The sequence below is a fragment of the Falco biarmicus genome, chromosome 2 (assembly GCF_023638135.1).
Source record: "Falco biarmicus isolate bFalBia1 chromosome 2, bFalBia1.pri, whole genome shotgun sequence".
NCBI lineage: Eukaryota > Metazoa > Chordata > Aves > Falconiformes > Falconidae > Falco > Falco biarmicus.
In genome coordinates this window covers 12,061,128-12,080,211 of record NC_079289.1, presented here as the reverse complement: position 1 = coordinate 12,080,211, position 19,084 = coordinate 12,061,128, and the positions used below count along the sequence as shown (strand labels likewise).

General features: G+C 42.3%; 2 protein-coding genes across 5 annotated transcripts in view; one reads left to right on the top strand and one right to left on the bottom strand.

Moving 5' to 3' along the window:
- SMCO4 (single-pass membrane protein with coiled-coil domains 4) overlaps positions 1 to 13,674 on the top strand; it is a 28,229-nt gene extending 14,555 nt beyond the window's left edge. For all 4 annotated transcript variants that reach the window (XM_056328654.1, XM_056328655.1, XM_056328653.1 and 1 more), the window contains exon 2: positions 12,592 to 13,674. In XM_056328654.1, coding sequence (XP_056184629.1) covers positions 12,723 to 12,902 — 180 coding nt within the window. In that variant the 5' untranslated portion in view covers positions 12,592 to 12,722 and the 3' untranslated portion in view covers positions 12,903 to 13,674. The remainder of the gene's footprint in view (positions 1 to 12,591) is intronic.
- Positions 1 to 19,084, bottom strand: part of DEUP1 (deuterosome assembly protein 1) — a 66,732-nt gene that overhangs the window by 2,314 nt on the left and 45,334 nt on the right.

Genomic DNA, 19,084 nt, shown 5'->3' with positions numbered 1-19,084 from the left:
CACCTAAATACACAGGTAGGAGATGGATGAGAAGTACGAACCTCACTTGTCAGGCACTAAGAGTAAATAAACACAGTGCAGAGGTGAGACCGATCATTGATGCCTGTCCTCTCGGATGGATTGACTCTTCCATCAACTTCTTTCAGTCTCAGTCTTTATTTCACTTCCATGCAGCTTTTCTTCTGTGCAATGTTTTCTCTTCCCTTTTGTTTAACTTTTCTTACTCACTAAGGGGGCTTTCCTACTCTTTCCATCTGAGCTTCATTATCTCGCTCACCTACTTGTGCTGCATCACAATTATTTTTTTTTTTTCTTTTCCCCCGCTGCATTAAAATTCCTGTTTGTGATCTTGGTAAATGAAATAACAGCAAGAGCGGTTGGTGTTGATGTAGATACCAGGATGTCCACAGCCCAGGATGCAGCCATTAATATTCTGTCCGTAAGCTGTGGAAGACAGACTCTGAAGAGATGCCTAAGGACATGGTTCGTCAGCCCCTCTGAAAGGTCAGACACAGGACTTAACTTCCGTACAGTGCAGCCTTAGCTGTCACCTGGTGTTCACAGGCACTTTGATAAGATTAAAAACTAATATATCTCTGTTTTGAGAGAAGGTCAAATAATACGTGATCCAAACTCTATGTCTACTGGATCATGGGCAGGCACCTTTAAACAGCCATTCCTTGCACACCCACGGTTCCCAAACCGTCTGTGGGCCCCAGCACTGACTTGACTTCCACTGTTACAGGTTCAGGGTACAATTTGAAGTGGTTTGATTGTTCAGTGCCTGCTGTTGCACTGACAAGAAGGATCTACTAAATACACAAGAAGACATAACTATCAAATGTGGCTGATGTGAACAATGAAGGAAGAGCCGGTCAGCAGCATCTTAATAAAAATGGGCGGTGGGGGGAGAACCAACCACCACAAAACCAAAAGCCCCCCCTGCCCCAAAGACAAAAAAAACCACAAAGACAAAAAAAACCCCAAACACAACTAACCCGCCCACTCCCTTGGAGCAATGTTTCTTGAAATTGCTCTAAAATATGAAACTATTAAGATTAATCTGAATTAATCTATACAAAGTAAGAAAGATACCTGCTTAGATCTCAGCAGCAGCAGGTGCTTGCAGTATTATAAATAGAAAGCAATACAAATTGAGGTGCTTATTAAATTTGCCTTTATGATGCTTTGAAGAATTGCAGTGGAGCAGACAAGAAAAATTACCAGAGGCTCTGGAATAGAAGGGTGACTTAAATAGCTGTGCTAAGGAAACGGAACATAAACTAGAATAAGTGATAGACTAGTTCAAAAAAAGGTTATCCAACAGTGATTTGTCTCTAGCATGGAGAGGTAGGTTGGGAGCTTTGGAGGGATGTGATTGAACAGGTGGGGGCTTAATTTCTTAGGTCAGTTTTACTATAGTATTGAATTTTAACGTCTTTTCCAAGAGATTGCACTGTAATCCTTTCTAGCACTTAACTTTCCTCAAGTTTTTCCTTGTTTCCCTTTCCCCCTTCCCATAGCTGACAAAAACTAATTCTGCAGGAAACGTTCATGTTTAGGAAATGGACTTGTTCAGAATTTTTGCTGCCTTTTCGAGTAAGGCACTGGTGAGGATCCCGTATGTCGTTCAGCATTTTCTAAAATTCTTGAAACACTCCTCACAGTGTTTCAAGGCCTCCACAGAGAGGTGGCTGATCAGACTAGCTAACAAGTTGTCGAGTAAACCAGATCGGGGCAGCAGGCTCAACTGGCAGAGAGACTATGAATCAAAATCTGCAATGTTTTCTCTTTAATGAGATACTCAAATTGATTTAATTTGGCAGGGAGCATACCAAGAAATGATAGCATGGGAAAACTGGTGCTTTGAGGAGCAGTGAGGTGCCCTGCATTAGATCCGAGATCCTGCTTCCTGATGTAGTGAAGCACAAACGTGCTGCTTGGTGGAGAGGAGGTCTGTGGTGGCACAGTGTCACTGCTGCACTCTTCTTATCTCAATTGCTGTCTTGGAAAATGCAGGGAATACAAACAATGTAGGCGTCTAGGTTAGAAATGGTGATAATGCACGTGCATGCGCAGAACAAGTGGAGTCATCACAGTGAAGGGGAAAGGGAACGTGTGTAGGCAACAGGACTCCTGGCATCCATGCCCAGATCTCCTTGGCACTGCACGCATGGGCTTACATGAGCTGATGTTGCTTATATGCCATACCAAGCATTTAATACTAGTTTACCAGAGGTTAGGAATTTGGTTGCATCCATATACTTAGGACTTGCACAAAAAAGATGACTTGGGCAGTGCACGAGCATGACTACCCTTGGAAAAGTTTGGGTCTGTTCAGCAGGGAATGAAGCTGGTATCTTGTGCTAATCTTATTGGGGTTAATGCATGGTTGTAGATCATTGGTGACCCTCTGAGAGCGCTGTGGATATCGCAGATTGCTTTAAAAACAACCCGAGTGGAAGAGGAGGCTGTACAGGAATAAATGAGAAGGGAGAATATAAACACTGCTACAGAGGGGGATGTAATGTTTTGGTCTTGGTAAATGCTTTAAAAGAAGGTCACTTGTACTTTACGGTGGTTGAGCTATGGTACCAGTTGATAGCTGTTTGCTGAACGTTGTAGAGGAACTTTTGAGACGTCCTTCTTCAACTGCCAGGGCTTGCTCATAGCAGACTTCATTACACACATGGCTCCGTAGCGTTTGCTTTTGCTTCTGAGTTTTTGAGCTGGTGGAAAGTCCTGATGGTTGGACTGTAAATAGGAGCGCATGAATAGGTGGTGCAAGAACCAGTGTTGCAGAACTGATTAGGCAAAACAGGCCTATGTTTAGAGGGTGGCTTTGCTGGGAAACTCAGACTGTGCAAAACTTTTTTTTCTTTCTGACTCTGTAATTTTATTAAGTCTTAATTAAACTTTCTGCATTTAAATTAGTTTATATTAATGTGACACTGTCTTATTATGTGTATATTGACAGACACTAACAGGGATTTGATCAGCCTAATCCAGCTGTATGTAATTATGTGCCTTCTCCTTACATAATTGCAAACAGAGTCTATCAATCATGGCAGGAAAGCCTGCTGCTTTATTATATTGTGGGATTGTTTAGTGAAATGTAATAAGACTTCAGGTTTAAGCTGGGGAGTGAACAGAATGAGATTTTAATGAGAGCAGTGATAGGAAGAAGAAATTCCCCACCCATCCTGTGTCGCAAGTCTCAGTTTTTATCTTCCCTTCCCCCCCAAAAAAGGTGTCCGGATTGCATTGTTAACATGTTGATGTTGTGAACGTTTCTGTAATTTGAAAGGAATTTGGGAAGGGTACAGATTTCTGGCTGCCTGAGAAAGAGATCTAGCCTAAACCTGTGGTGCTGTTCTGATCTAAAGTGGAGGTTTTTATTTCACTTATTGATAACTTGATTACCCAGATCAAATGAGAGCGTGTAGAAGGCAACAGTCGTGGGAATGAAACCTGTCAAACAGCAGCACTGCATAAGCTCTGAAATACCTGCCCTGCTTGGAAATCAAGTAAGGGAGTAACACAGGCACCCACTTCAACGATTCTATTTGGGTTGATTTCTGCGTGATTTAGTTGCTCTCCGGTGTCATGCTGTCCTCCCCTGGCACGTGTACAGGCAGGGAGAGGCAGGCATGGTGCCAGCAGTCTTTCCTCAGCCTCCTACTGGAAAACTATGTGTGCCAAGGAAAGCTTGAAAAAACAGAACTTCAGACAAGTCCTGAAGGGGGTGAGTTTGCAATCTGAACCCCTCGTTCAGCATGCTCTGGCATTATATCCAGCTTGCTTTAAATCTGTGAATACCTCCAAGTTACTTGATAAAATAAAATGTAAGTGCCACTGTCAGTGCAGTGCATTCAGTTTTCCCCTGCAGGGCTGTCTTGGGAGTTTCTGGAGTCCAGGTACGGATCCATCTTGCTTTTGCCTATGGCAGCTATTTCTGTATCAAGCTGGAAAGAGGGAGATTTCTCTTGCCCTCTGAAGAAGGACTGTTTCACAAATAGTTTGAGTCCAGCATATAAAGATTGTCTTGCAGTCAGAAGCTACACATGTTGTTTCTAATGTTGCCTTGGTACTTGGGAGCTGTTCTTTCAGCTTTTCTCTTCTGCCGGTCCCCCTCTCCACTGCGCACACACGTATGCATGCACCCCTGCTGCCCTAGGCTTATCCCTTGCCTTTGTGGCTGGTTTTTGGTTTTTTGGGGTTTTTTGGTTTTTTTTTTTAGTTTTAGATTTAGCAATCTGTTCTTGCTGTCGGCATGGATTTTTAGTCTGCCAAGCTTTAGCCTGGACTGAATTTTCAGTGCCAAAGTTTTAATGACAGTAGAATTATAATGAAAAACAGTGACAGTCTCTCAACTCTCCTGTTTGCATTACAAAACTGTAACATCAGGCCTCGGACTTGCTGGCGTTCTGCCTGGCGTGTATCTTGGGGATGTGTCTCAAACACGTTTATAGTGATGCTGTCTCATGGAGTGACTGTATTGGGAACCCAGTAGTTTGCACGGGAGAAGTAACAACCAGCACCCATGCTGGATCATAGGAAAAGTGTGTTTCCCATCTAGGCCATCATCTGCTCAGAGGGTGAGTGCTGCTACCCTCTGGTGACAGTTCAGCTTGTGGTGCGGGTTAGCAGCAACTGTCCTGGTCTTGATGGGCTTGTAACCCTGTTGCAGCTGTACTGGAAAACAGAAATGTTATTTTCATGCCAGATTCCTATTGCTGCATCTTCTTGTGGATGCAGAATGTTTGGAATTGGTCTGGGAAAGCAGCACATAAATTTTGAGGAGCTCTGACACCAGTGACTCCTTTATTTTTATTTATGTATTTAGTGTTGATATTTAGAAACTGACTGAATTTCTGTAAATACACTGGAAAGAGAAATGTTTTGTATCCAAAGGAGTCTTGTCAGAAACAGCCGAGAAAATGACTTATAAAGAAAACAGCTGAGCAAACATGTAAGATCAAGTCATGTGCTAGGTGTTGTGGTTTACTGCATTTATGCACAAGATCATCTGTTGCTATATAGATGGAGAATGGCAAGCTCTTCTTTTACAGCCTCCCCTAGGAATTGAATTCATGCAATAACAGAAATTACGTGTTTGTTTTTTATGTGTTTTCAGTAAACAATAGTTGTATTTCTTCATTGGACTGCCTGTTACAAAAGTTGGCTTGATGCTGGTTCTTTTATCTACAAAGAAAAATACAGTTTATTTATCCACCTGTTCATGGACCAAGAAGACTTGCCTTTTTATTTATTTTGTTCTGTTTCTTTGCTGCATTCAGGGCAGATAGGACTGCACTGCAATGCCGTATGCGCCAAAAATACCGTCACCTCATCTCTGTTTAACAATGCCTTCCCAGATGCAGAGATCCGTGGCTTTTTGTTTCTAATACAGATTACTTGCTATATCCAAGCCCTCAGAATTGTGAAAATCGTATTGAAATAGCTTTCTGCTTTGGCGGCCTTGTTCTCTCTGACTTTCTGGCAGCATTCAGTGCTGGCTTTCATTTTCCAAATGCTGAGAGTAGTTTGGAGACTCTCAAAGCTACATTTACAGTAAATGTGATGTTGCAGTCATGATGGGTCAATTCAGATTTAGGTCTGTAATTTGGAAAAAAAGCCACCACCCCTCACTAAAAAATAATGTTAAACTGACTTCAAGCAGAATCTTAATAGTTCCATATTGTTATGTGTGTAATAAAAGCTTTTACCCTTGAAAACAGGTTTGGTTTGATTTGCTAATTATAATTCCTTGCTACAGTCAAATAGACTGAGGTAAATTTTTATGATATTAAGAATTGGCCTCATGCTGTAACATGAAAATCCATTTTTCACAGAACAAAAAAAAAATTCTCTTAATGCTTTTCTTCATTTTTAGCACACTGAAATCGTGACAGGTAGTATCACTGAATCAGAAGATCTCAGATTTGGCATTTCAAGCATTATCTTCAGCTGTGCATCAATTCTGCTGTGTAACTTTTGTTTAAAAGTAACGAGTTGGGTGACCCAGAGCATTTGACAGTTCAGAAGCTGAAGCTGTTCGTGTGGCTGTTCTGCACAGTCCTTGCTGCCTTTGCTTGCTCTTGTTCCCTTAGGGGGATGGCTTGTACAAATGAAAAGTTTCTTTTTTTAAGCAGGTGACAATCATTTCTCTGTTGCACAGAGCTGTGTTTCGGTACCAAAAAGGAACTGTCCTGCAACTGGAATATTTGCTTCATCATGGGGCTGATTTTATGTTGCTGAAAGTGGGTTGGCTGGGGAAGGTGCAACTGGGATTAAATTGTTTTGTTAATCCTCTGGGCAGGCTTGCTCTTTAGGGTTCAGCTTTCTTAGTCAAATTGGCAAATTTCTGCTCTATCCATGTATGTCACCCACACAAGTGAACATTTTGCTCCTTTAGAGCCTGTCAAATAATGAAGATTATTTTTTTTTTAAACTCTCATTTTACATTTAGTGTTTAAAAAGGAGTATAATAATTTTACTTGAATGTGATGGAAATAGTGTTGGACAAGGAGCTGCATAAAACCAGTTACAATCAAGGTTTTTTTTGTTTTAAATCTTTTTTTAAAAGTTCCCTCCTTGGAGCTGGGTTTGCAAGGCATTAGGTGTGTGATGTCAGATGCAAACACAGGAGCAGGGTTAGCTTCTGTCTCAGTGTGGGAGTTGGGTGTGAACCGGTCAAAGTGCTCTTGCAAAGCCTACCCAGGTGGCAGCCACCCGAAGGGATGAAGGTGTTCTTCAGAGTTGTTATTTTTCTCTTACGCTTGCCAAAACTGAAACACAAGGCAAAAAACAAGGGACAGTGCTGGACCTGGATGGATGGAAAGTCTGCGTCTGGAATGGAGGTCTCTGGAGACCCCATCTAGAGCTTGGTGCGCAAATATTCCTGTTTGTAAATCTCTCCCAAGCTCCTGCTGAAATGCTTTTTTAAATTCCCATTTAGCTGCATTTCTAAGCTGGCCAAATCATCTTCGAAATTTTGTGACCTTGCTGATGCCACTGTAGCAATGGACATACCTTAGAGCTGCAGGAAAGAAAATTCCCCATCCAAAATGTGGTATTTCACCTTGAGGTATCAGTTACGGAGTAACGATAAAACAACATAAATCTGTGTTCCATGGGGTCGCCTGAAACAAGTCTTGGCCTTTATTAAATAGTGCCCGGGGTTTTGTGCAACAGCATTACGTGCAGTTCAATCATATATTAAAAAATCCCAAAACATTTGCATGGTTTCAAAGGTAGGAAATAATGTGTATCTGTTGCGTAGACCTCACTTTAATTAAGGGTAGAAGTAAGAAAGAAATTACTTCAGCCAGCTTGTCAGTCCTGGTCTCCCCATGCTGGCTGGGGCAGCGTGTCAGGTTTCCTTCTGCATCGTCAGGAGCTGCCATTTCCTTGTGGTGGTCACTGGTTCAGCAGCAGTGAAGATGAAGTTGCGAAGGTAAGGGAGGATTAAAGCCTCATGTGTGGGAGAGCCTGCACAGCTGCTCCTGGCTGCCCAGAGCCGCTGTGTCCATCCTGCTGGGACCATGCAAGCACGGTGCTCTGTGCCGTGGCCTGGGGTTTTGGCAGCACTGCAGGGAATGATCCAGCTTCACTGGTGGGAAGGCCGGGGAGTGCTCCTGTTCTAACAACCACGCAGTGCTGAGCAGAGGTTCCCTACTAGCCAGGCTTCCTCTTGCCCCTGGGTCCTCGCCACCTCCTCGTTTCATCTCAGATTTGACTCTTCTTCAGCCTCCGTACAGCAGCTCTGCATGCAGTATCCTAAAATAATCAGCCCAGTAGCAAAAACTGATGGGGTTTAGTTTCTCTTGACTCTGCTGATGTGTCCTGATGATTGGGAACCACTGGTTTGGGGGCTCAAGTAATCTGAAAGGTATTGTCGGCATAGGTGTCTTGTGTCCTTTTCCCTACTGCTGGTAGGCAATTTGAATACAGTATGTCCTGACTGCTGGTTTGTTGTTTGGTTTTGTTTTTAATGTCTCAGTAACATTATCCATGGCCCTAGGTGAAAATTTAAATGATACAAATTAATTCTTGTCAGATTGTTTGTTTGAATTTGAAGATGTTTTGCTGTTGCAGAAATGTTACAGTGTCAGTAGCCAAGATCATGAAGCCAGGTTAATCTAAATTGGCTCGCAAACACTTGTAATTTTGGGTTCGGAGAAAAATTACGCAGTTTAACCTGGCTAATACATTCATGCTGTAAGGTTGCTGATAATAAGTTCTTTAGACATCTAGACGTGCGGTTACACTAAGTGCCGATAAACCAAATCTTTTGTGCATGTGTTGCATGGAGAAGGAGATGCAGAATTGCAATACTTGGAAAGTGCTGGGGTAGCCGGAGTCAAGGCTGCTGTTCCTGGCTCCCAGGAATAGCCATGTGTGGTGTGAGGAGCTTTTAATTGCAGATTACTAATGGTCAGGATTAATTTTACGAAAAAGAGGAGATGCAGGACTGCCACAAATTCAGGCTGGAAGACTGTTGATACGTTTTGAAGGATACCAGTCCCCACAAGTTCCTTCTGGTACAAAATGATCCCTGCTTAACCGTAGCTGACTTGCTTTAAGATGCTGGCAAATGCTTCAGCATTGGTATGAGTGACTTCATCAGGTCTGCTGATTTATGCTTTGGGTTTTGAGGTTAGCTCTGCAAAAACAGTTCAGAGTAACTTAACCGAGAAGGTAGGATGAAGAGCACTTTATATATAAAAAGCAATTTGGATGGTGGGCAAGGAGGAATGTAATTGCTGTAGACGTCGAGCCAGGGTACTAAGTTTGTGAACTTTTATTATGCTGAAGAATGAAGTTTTTAGATTTGTCTTCAGTAGCTTGAACTTTTCAAGCAGAACAAAACATTTAAACCTTAGCTTTTTTCAGTGTCAGAGTGAAGAGGTGAGCTCTGTGAAATGGGTGGTTTAAACAAATATGCCAAGTCAACCCTCATTTTCTTGACTTGGCAACTGAGATGGTTTCTTTCTAGCCAGCAGATTCCCACTTCTGGGGGATACTTTGCTGTAGTGAACTTAAAAATAATCTCATCACCCCATGCTAGTTTGTCCTTCTGATAACGACTTGCCTTGAGATGTTTTAAATGGGCAGTGCTAACTGGAGTGTTAATTACACCCATCCTAATGCTATGTTATTTCCTTCCCCTCTTTGAGTTCAGCCTTCCCAGCGCATGAGCAGGGTGAGCCGGCTGAAGGACGTAGCTCCATAACGTGAGACAATTTGTTTCCACGGGCCGTGCACCCCTTGGGGAACGAGACCCTGACGTTGTGATGCCGGCCCTGCACTGACTTGCTGTACTTCATGTGTCTGTTTAGTCCTTTCTGTAATTGTCCGTAGTCACCTGCCTGCAGTGAAGCCTGTGGGTGGCTGGTAAGAGGTTTGGTGGTGGAAAGGGATAGCTGTGGCGCTCCTATCTGCTCGCACACCGTGGGCTGTAGAATTTCATCTTGTGCAACTGAGCACTGTTTTTTGAAGTGCTGTTTCATACCAGCATGAACACAGCAGCATGCACAACATCCCAGACCTTTCCTGGGGGCGAGTGTTGTCTCCTGCAGCAACTGTCTAATACTGGCAGTCGTGTCTGGGCCCCTAGCGGCAGCGGGAGCCTGGCAGCTACTTGCTGCCTCTGTTTTATGGTTCGGTTAAGATGAACCCTAAGGCTCATCTTTCTGAAAACTGTGGGCCAGTTTCTGTGCAAGTCCATCTCTGCCAGTAGCAAAGCTGAGTAACCCAATCTACTGGACACATATTTCGAGATTGATGCCAGGTTCCCAAACTGGGGAGCATCAGCTTGCAATTCAAGTGGCGCTGACATTTGCGGGAAGGCTTTCTGTTCTAAGCCGTCAGATGTTAGCTAGTGTATGTAATTAACTTGGTATAATTTTGCTTCAGAATGAAATATTCATTCAAAAGAGACTTAAAAACCCATCCTGATGTTTTTAATGTCTGTGTAGCAAGTGATGCTGTGTAGAGCAAGGCATACATTTAGTGTAAGAGAGATTGGTTTCATGGCAACTCCTGTTTGTTACTATGGTACGCAGAAAGTCCCAAAAGCTTTTACTGCCCATCACTTCTTGGGTCTTGTGAGTTATCTGGATACAAAACCTACTGACGCACATTAACAGTGGAGACAGAAAATAATACGAAAATACTAGGGCCTGAAACGCCTTGGGTTTCATATTATCCCAAACGGCAAATGTAAAACTTTATTTTGCATAGTCATTTTTCCAGGGTTTGGTAATAAAGCTTGTAACCAGAGCAGGAAGAGATTTCTTTTACCCCTGAGGAAATTCAAGAGTTAGAGAAGTGAGAAACAACAAAACCAAGCCAGAAACCCGTAGTTTGCGGAAAGTGGAATACCAAAGTCTCTCTCCTGAATCAATAAGAGAGCTGAGGATTTGCTGAGGAGGAGTTGGGAAGTTTAGAAGTGAAGCAGCCCCTTTGGATTAAAAGGCTGGAACAGTGTGCTGGGTGTAGTTGCTCCATCCATTTCCTGTTTACCTCCCTATAATGAAGTTCACTGACCACTTCTGGTCTCTCTACATCTGATATATACTTTGGTTTTAATGCTGCAGCTTGTAGAAGGAAATGGTTCTTTGTGAGACTTGAACTTCATCGTTTCTTCTTTTGAAAATCATCCCAAGCACCAAAATTTTCCTTTTGTGCTTTGTCAAAACCCAAATGAAGTGTCTGCCTCAGAATGCACGTTGAATTTGCAAAGTTTTTGATCAGAAGAAACAACTGCTTGAAACGTCTGTGTGCAGGGGATGCAGAATTGGTGAATCCAGCTGAACACTGAGATTCTGTCATGCTTGACAGGGTGGGTTGTTTGTTTGTTTGGTTTGGTGGTGTGTTTTGGTGGTTTTTTTTTTTATTATTGTGTGCAGGAAGGACCATGTAAAGACAGGAATACTGACCCATTCATTTGCTGTTGGTTTCCCAGTGCCACATGGTTGCTCTTATAGTCTGGTCACTTCCATAATTTCAAGTTAGCAGAGTTATTGCCTATTTTACCCTCCTTGATGCAGTATCTCACCAACCTCATTGGCTGGATGAAATTCACAGCAGGCAGGTTGCTGCTGTTGTTGAGAAAGGATGAAAACTCCTTTGTAGTTGCACATAATCTACAGGTGAGGATTCTTGTTCTGTACATGAGCATTTTAGTTTGGTTTTGCTTCTGTGGTCAGGCTGACAAAGAAGGTTGAGTGCTAACACCAAGAGAAAGCATCCCACTTTCAGTGAAAACCTCTTTATTTAAAAAAAAAAGTAGTTGTGAGACAACTTGTAGCATTGACCAGAGATGATACATCAAGAAGAAAGTGAACTGAGCCAGCTTTGCAGCTTTGCTTGTTGACACGTGCTCCTCACCTACAGCAGCATGCTAAATCATCTTTATATTTTGATATAAAGAAGAGGGAAAGAAAAGAGGGGGTTATGTTAACCCACTAATTTCTACATACATGTATGTTAGAGAGCAATGGAAAAACATCAGTTCATCATTCACTTTTGACACCACTCAGTATTTGACACCAGTAATTGTTACCCTCCAAATTTGTGTCTAGATACATCTGGCCTGTATCTGGCTATTGTGCTGCTGCAGAAATGGGGGACATGACAAGGAGGAGTATAGCCAGACAGCTGGCACCCTCCCTCCCCCGTCACAGTCAGTGAATTACACAGCTGTAGGCAGCTTAGGGGCAAAAAACCTTAGGGTATGGAAATATTAAGCACCTACTAATTCTCCTTACTTCTCTCCTCAGGCTTTCATATTGTGCGGTGGTTTTGTTAATCTCACTTTCTAGATACTTCTGCTTTTAAAAATTGGTCTGGTAGATGCTGCAGAGCAACTACCTTATTAATGACTGCTTGTCTACACCAGTGATTTGTAAGCGGGCTGGTTATCGCTTGGGTTCTTTTTCTTATAAAAACGATAGCTGTAATAAGAGCGACAGCACTGAGTCATGTTATGATTTAGACTTTGTTCTATGGCAGCAAACCCAGAAGTGTTAAGCAGCTCTTTCCCCACATTTCTTCCTGTTAGAATATTCTTTATTCTAATGAATAACTGGCGTGGATGATAAAAGCTTAATGCTTTTCCTTACGGCAGGGTGCGTGCTTTGCTTGCCCTTCCTCGTTCTGCAGGTTTGTGGGAGCCACGGACCTTCAGCTGGGAGCCTGCTGCTGTTACAGGGAGGGGCAGCTGGTACTCTTCTGTTGACACAAGAATAATTCATATTATTTTCGTTAAGTCTTTAGCTGTGTTATCTTGTTTGCCTTGGAGGATAAAACGTCTGGTGCTGGGCTTTGCTTCTGGCTTAACAGAGTGCAAGTTCAGTGCTCTTGGACAAACACACACCCCGTGATGAACTGCTGTAGTTTTTATGGGGAAAGTGTTATTGATGAGCTGAGCGAGCGCACTGTGATTCCGTTCCCTTGAAATTGCTGCACAGGTACTGGTGCCTGTTGGATAAAAGATTTCCCAAGTGGAGCTGCAAATGGTTTTAATAACTGGAATATGTGTAGAACTTGCTCAAAAGAATTGTTTTTTTCCTTCTCTTGCAGTTTCTTGCACAGCCAACCACCTGAAGGAGGAGGAATTCTTCAACCCCTTGTTTCAAAAGATCTGGGACTATTTTCTGCTGTTCAGCTCCCTTGTTCCCCCATTTTGGCAAACAAAAGATCCTAAGAGGAGAATGAGGCAGCTAAGAGGAAAACCCAAAAAAGAGACCTCCAAAGATAAAAAGGAGAGAAAACAGGCGATGCAAGAGGCTCGGCAACAAATCACCACAGTGGTGCTTCCCACCCTGGCTGTTGTAGTACTGCTGATTGTTGTTTTTGTTTATGTAGCGACTCGTCCAAATACAACTGAATGATGCAGCTTTGCAGACTTTCTAGCTTTGGGGTATTACTGATTTTATCAAGAGCCAAAAGGAACTCTCTGCCACTCTTTCAGTACTTTACAAAGGAACTTGCTGGTATTTTCAGTCTTTCTCTTGGTTAGGGTCCTGCAGATTCTCTTTAGGAATGTAACATAAAACGTATTGCTGAATGTGCCAGTACGTTTTATGGTTCAGTTCATGTGCCTTTCAGACTTTTAAAATGGTGTTTTTCTTAAATCTGTTTGAAGCTATATATTGTAAAAGGAAATCTTGTTCGGCTATAAATTTGTAAAAAATCTGCTTTCAGCTTTTATCACTGTTATAGATAATGTTGCTCCCATGAGCTCTTGTATGTCTTATTTCAGAACTTCCAAAGAAGTACATTTCTTCTTTGTACTTAATGTCATATGAAGTGCTTTGATTCATAAAGGATATATTTATTTTTTGAATAAAAGAGAGAAGTCTTACTTGGAATCTTCAAATTATTTTGCAAAAAATGTGACTTATTGTGAAAGCCTACGTTGTGTAATATTTTTTTCATTAAACGCTATATAGTTCACTCAAAAAGAACTTCTGTTGCTGTGAGATGCCAACGTGCAAAGTGAATACTTCAGGATCTGCTGGAAGGAGTCTTACAGAAGTTGGGAAGGGAGATTCTACCAGTTTATGGTGAAATAACAAACTGCATAAACACAGATAGTTGTTTATCTGAATGTTAAATATTTAAATCTGTATAAGTGGCAATAAAAAGGTGATTTTGGATACAGCCCTTGATTTTTTTAATTATTTTTTTAAGAAAGGAAAAGTGCCATGAGTATAACATTGGTCTCTAACCCGTTTGCTGAAGTGAGCTGCTGTCCTTGTGACACCCCCCCTTTTCCCCCTCACTTAAAGCAAGCTGTGAGCACAGCTCTGCCAGTTTTATTCTAGGAAATCAAGCAATAAATTCTGATCAAAATACTTCAATAATACTGTATTCTTCCACAGGCCTTTCTCATCCAAATATTTTAAGGCGCTCAGTAAGTAGTAACCTTCCAGAAGACTTGGGGGAGGGAATTTGAGAATTCTTGACTGCTGCTTAAATACAGGCCAGGCAAGGAAGAATGTGGTGGTGCAGTGCAGTGAAGCACAGCAAGAAGTACTTCTGTGCCGAAAGTCAAAGACCCCTCGAGTCTTTGCTTCACGTGCTGTCTTGCGGCACAGGGATGGTCCCAGTGAACGCAATGGGACTGTTCATACACGTGCCATTGAAAGTCTGCTTCCTGCAGGAACCTCCTGTGCAGAATGGTACTGCCAGCCACAGCCGTCTGGCAAAAAGCCAATTTAGGCAAGGAAATGCGATTCCTGCAGCCTTCGCCCTAAGGTGTGTCCTTCCCTGTGGGGCGAAGCTATGGCCAGCTATGAACAAACCCAGTTCAGAACAAGGCAGGGACCCAAGGATGCTGAGGTGGCCGCAGCTCATGACGCTTGCTGTGCCACTGCTGTCAGTAGTGCCTAGAATTAAACTGGCCCTGCAGACTAAGATGTTTTTGAAACACAAAATTTGCTAAAAGGAAGTCTGGATGAACTGTTCGGCTGTGTTCCCGCCTGCCTGCCCCACCCCCGGCATCATAGTTGGGATATATGCAAATAGACTGCACAGACAAGATGGTCATGGTGGTATGCCCAGAAGAGTGTTTACTCACCGGGTGACCAGCGGGAGGTCGGCGGTGGAGCTCCTGTGCTCCCCGAGCCGTGTACCGAGACCGAAAACTACCTGTGCTTTGGTACTCAGAGCCGCTGCCTTCGACTGGGGAGATCTGAAATGATGCCTCTATAAAAGCAATCGCTTAGTCTGTCTCATCTCCCAGCTGCTTCTGGTCTCCTAGGCACAAAATCCTTTTTGTCCTGTTTTTATTTTATCCTCAGCCAGGGATGGCTGCCATGGAGCTCTGATGGTTTGCCCCTTTTTGAAGGGTGTTCAGCTTGAATAAAGTTAGTGCCCGAGGAAGTGAACAAAAGTGTGTGTAGTTTAAATGTGTGTCTTCTGCAGAATTCCTGGGCATCTTGAATGGAAGCAAAATTTCTGCTAACTTTTTCCATAGATACCTCATCATCATCTTTCTCTTCCGTAGATTTTTAACCAAGGTTTTCCTGTCCCTGCTCATTCTGTGGTACTTTCTGATGACTCTAACAAAGTCCGTGTGACTTCTCCATCTCTGGGTAGCAGGTTTATTTCAGTCCCTTCACCTGCAGGGCCTTTTTGTCAGCCCAAGCAATAATTCTATAATTCGGAGAGCCTTCCTTGAAACTGTTCACAGTCCTTATGTGATTTTTACCACCCTTCATTTTCTGCAAGAGTTGAGTCTGTGACACATAAGACCAATTAACAGCTGATAACCACTACAGGGGTAAAAAGTCAGTTGGGTTACGTAATATTTAAGATTACTTCTCTAATGAGATGTTTCATTTCTGCTGCTTTTTCTTATGCCCTCTCTGTCTCTTGTCATCTGCAAATTCTTCAAGTCACAATAATAATCTTTTTGGAGCCAAATGTTTCTTAATATGAACCTATAGCTTAATGCTAATAAGAGACATTGTGTATTTCATTTCCCTGAAATGTGCAATTTTACTGAGTGCTAATTGAGAGGAAAATAGTGTTACACATTCTGAATTGTTCCTTATGCAGAAGCTAGAATTGATTTCACAGTTTGACTCTTAAAAAAATAAAAGAATATATTTTTCTCTAGTAAACAAGTCAGATTCTGACATTTTCTACCAAATTCCCTATTACTAGTATTGGGTGTGAGAATGCACATTTGGGAAAATGGTATGAAGCCTCTGTAGACAGAAACTGTCAAAAATCACTGGGAAATAATCGGGAAGTAAATTTATGGCAGTTGCCCAAATGTCAACTCCTGTGAACTTCTCAGCCAAAGGTGTAACTGTGTCTCTGGTTTTAGAATTGTATGTATTACTCAGACTGTCAGTTGCCTTCAAAAATGTTTTAGAAACAGGGTTTCAAACCTTTTCCCAGCATACAGTAGCTTGTGGGCAAAATTGAATGATTTATTACAAGCATTTTACCAGAAAACTCACGCTGAGATACTTCTTCAGCAGCGTCTTATGATAGGGTTTCCAAGAGTGCTCATTATCAGGTGAAGTCATTAAAAACCTGCCATTGCCTTCTGATAAATCAAGTTATGGAAGCCATTTTTTAAAACTGATTTTTCAAAGCATAAATCAAATCCAAGCCAAATACTTAAAGATCAAGGTTTGAATAGAGCTCTATAAATGTCTTTGAAGTTCTAACAAAATAAAGGAATCGTGTGAATTATTCTTGCAATGGGTGAATGCCCGTCCGTGTTCTACACAGCCCCAGCTCCCCAAAACCAAGTGAGAGAAGCCAGTGAAGCTGCCCGTGGTCTGAAGGAAGAACTACACATTCTCAGAGCTCAGAAAAATTTGCTCTTGGTTTTCTGTTTCAATCCATCTCCAAGAAAACGTTTACTTCTTCACATTCTGATGTTCAGAAAACAGCACTTTGAAATACGTACGGCAGAGAACATGCACTGTTCTTTTTTTTCAGACTATTTCTGTTTGCTGTCTGGCTGGGTATGTGTACAGGTTTGAACGCTCCTGTAGCTCTGGAAGATGTGAACTGGAGCCTGCACTGTGATTTGCTGGTTTGGACCTGCAACAGAGAGGTGTTTTCTTACCAGAATTTCTTACCAGGGCAGGTAGTTCCAGTTCACACACCGTGCACCAGCAAAGTCCTGATATCCACATCCCAGCCGAGTGTCTTCATCATTCATCATCACTGCCCACGGAGCTGTTAGCTGATGTCTTCTGTGCGCCACCTTCATTTGGTTGAAAAGTTTGAACCAAAAAAATATCTTGTTGCAGTGCTAATGTAGGATTACCAAGGGCCAGGACTTCTGTAGGATTTCTTGCTCCATCTGGGATAGCACAAGGATTCATATCAAGTAAAGTAAATCCTACATCTGTCACAGGAAATTGAGTGCCAGGATGGTTTAGGCAAGCAAACATGGTCTGGTCAGGTACCTGGGCAAACACATTCTTGATAATCTGTTTCAAAGCCCGTAGCAGTTTGGTTAAGAGTAGATTAGAGGAACAAAGTGATCAGTTTGTTGGTTTAGGAAGGGACGCTGGAGCACAGTGTATCAGTGCGGAGGGGCATTGCTCAATCCACTAGTGGAAACATAGATGCAGTACGTTACACTGCAGCCTATTTATGGTTTGAGGGTGTCCATGGGATTAAATAGTAACTCCAACACCGTGAACTTTGAGACCTGCACCCTGCAGTGAGGAAAAAACAACACACAGTTCCCACATTGGTTTGGCCAATTCAAATGAGCTCTGCTATGAACAATCTTTAACATAGCATTTTCTCAGCAGACCGCTGTGTCTGAGAATAAAAGAAACCTTCCCTAGCACAAGGCAGTTGGCGTAAAATCTGGTGGATAGCTATTTTGCGTATAATTAAATGGAAAAAAAAAAGTGATTGTGAATGATATCATTGGCTATTGTAGGTTGTAAAGCCCGATGGGAATGTAATCCCATTATCCATATGATACAGGCCAAGGACTTCCCCCCCACCCCCACCCCCACCCCGTGCCCACTGCCTCCTTCCAGCTGTTTGATCTCTGCGTGACCCATGGGCAGAAAGCAGCAGGTCTGGATGCAGTTCAGCACATACCTGAGCTGTCTGTGTAAATAAACCGCTGATGACTGGTACGACATACCATAGATGTAAAATCACCTGGGCCTCATCTCATTAAGCAGTCTCTGTTGATGACTTCTTTCTCATTCCCACTGGTGGTGGTTAGTCCACTTTTGAATTATTAAGTGGCGGCAGACTTGATTCTGTGCGCTATTGTACCACTGTTAAGTTAGGAATTATAATCAGTTATAACACGATAAAGCCAGAACAGTGAGGCTGGGGGGTTAGACGTTTTCTGTAGTATCTGTCGAAGCAGAGATTTGTTAGCCTTTGACTGGGTAAGCTAAAGCCATTGTTGAAGTCTACCCATTGGAAAAGCAAGAAAGCTGTGCCTGTGATTTTTCATAGCGTTTGTCCATTTTTGTGTTCATTTGGCACTGTGTTTTGCTGCTACTGTTTGCATTCCGCTCTGCATGGTTCAGAGTCCTCACTGCCTGACACTCTCCCATTCTTTTACTCCTGCATTTCCCATACAAAAAAGAAGACAGTAAGAAATGGTAGGAATAAAATGCACTAAATACCCAACTGTCACGTGAGCCACTTCTAAATGTTTCTGTTCAGATGCTGTTGTTTCCCTGACAGCACCATCAAAGTTCTGGGAAGTGAATTAGACACAATGGTCTGGCAGCTCTTATGCCACCAACTATTTCAAAATTGTATCTCGATGAAACACGTTGGCAACTGTGTGAACATGACCTCTGTTTTTCTTCAGTGAAAAAAGCTGGTGGCAGCCTGAACCATTGTTCTTTTTATTTAAAACAAGTCTTTCAACTGGGAGCCAAAAAAACTCCTTTTCTGTAAAGCTTTGAAAAATCATAAAAGAAGTCCAGCAGCTTACAACAATTTTCCATTGTCCAGGTAATCACAAAGTAGAATAGAAATTTTCTGTGTGTTTTGGGTAATCTGTAGCTCTTGACCATTGCACCTTGTCCTGTCAAATGAACTTAGAATTAATAATACTTTTTTTTTCATTTTTATAGGTGCTTTCAGATATTAATAGCCTTGGACCCTTCTGATTATTCATTTTTTGACAATATACATGCATCTCCAGTCCCGGTTCATAAGGTATATAATTTCTCAGTCTTTATTATTTCTGCTGTCCATCATAATTCCAAGTAACTTGAAATGCGGTACATGTTGTACAAACTATTTTTGGCACAACATCAGGAATATGTATCTTCCTTCAGAAACCTCTCACCAGTTCAGTCAAATTTCTCCCTACTTATTTCTGGTATTCAGAACCAGCAGTGTGGCTCCCACTGTACTCTGGCAGCAGTGGGCTCGATTAAATTGGGGATTGTCAGATGGACAACTTTTGCTGATTTTGGCTAGCAAAGAGAAGCGTGACCTTTCAGGTAAGTATGTGTTAAAAAAATGGCACTTTGATCCATACTGTCTCAGTACATTTGTGGCATAATATGCTCTGAGCAGGAAGCAACAGTAAACAAGTAGG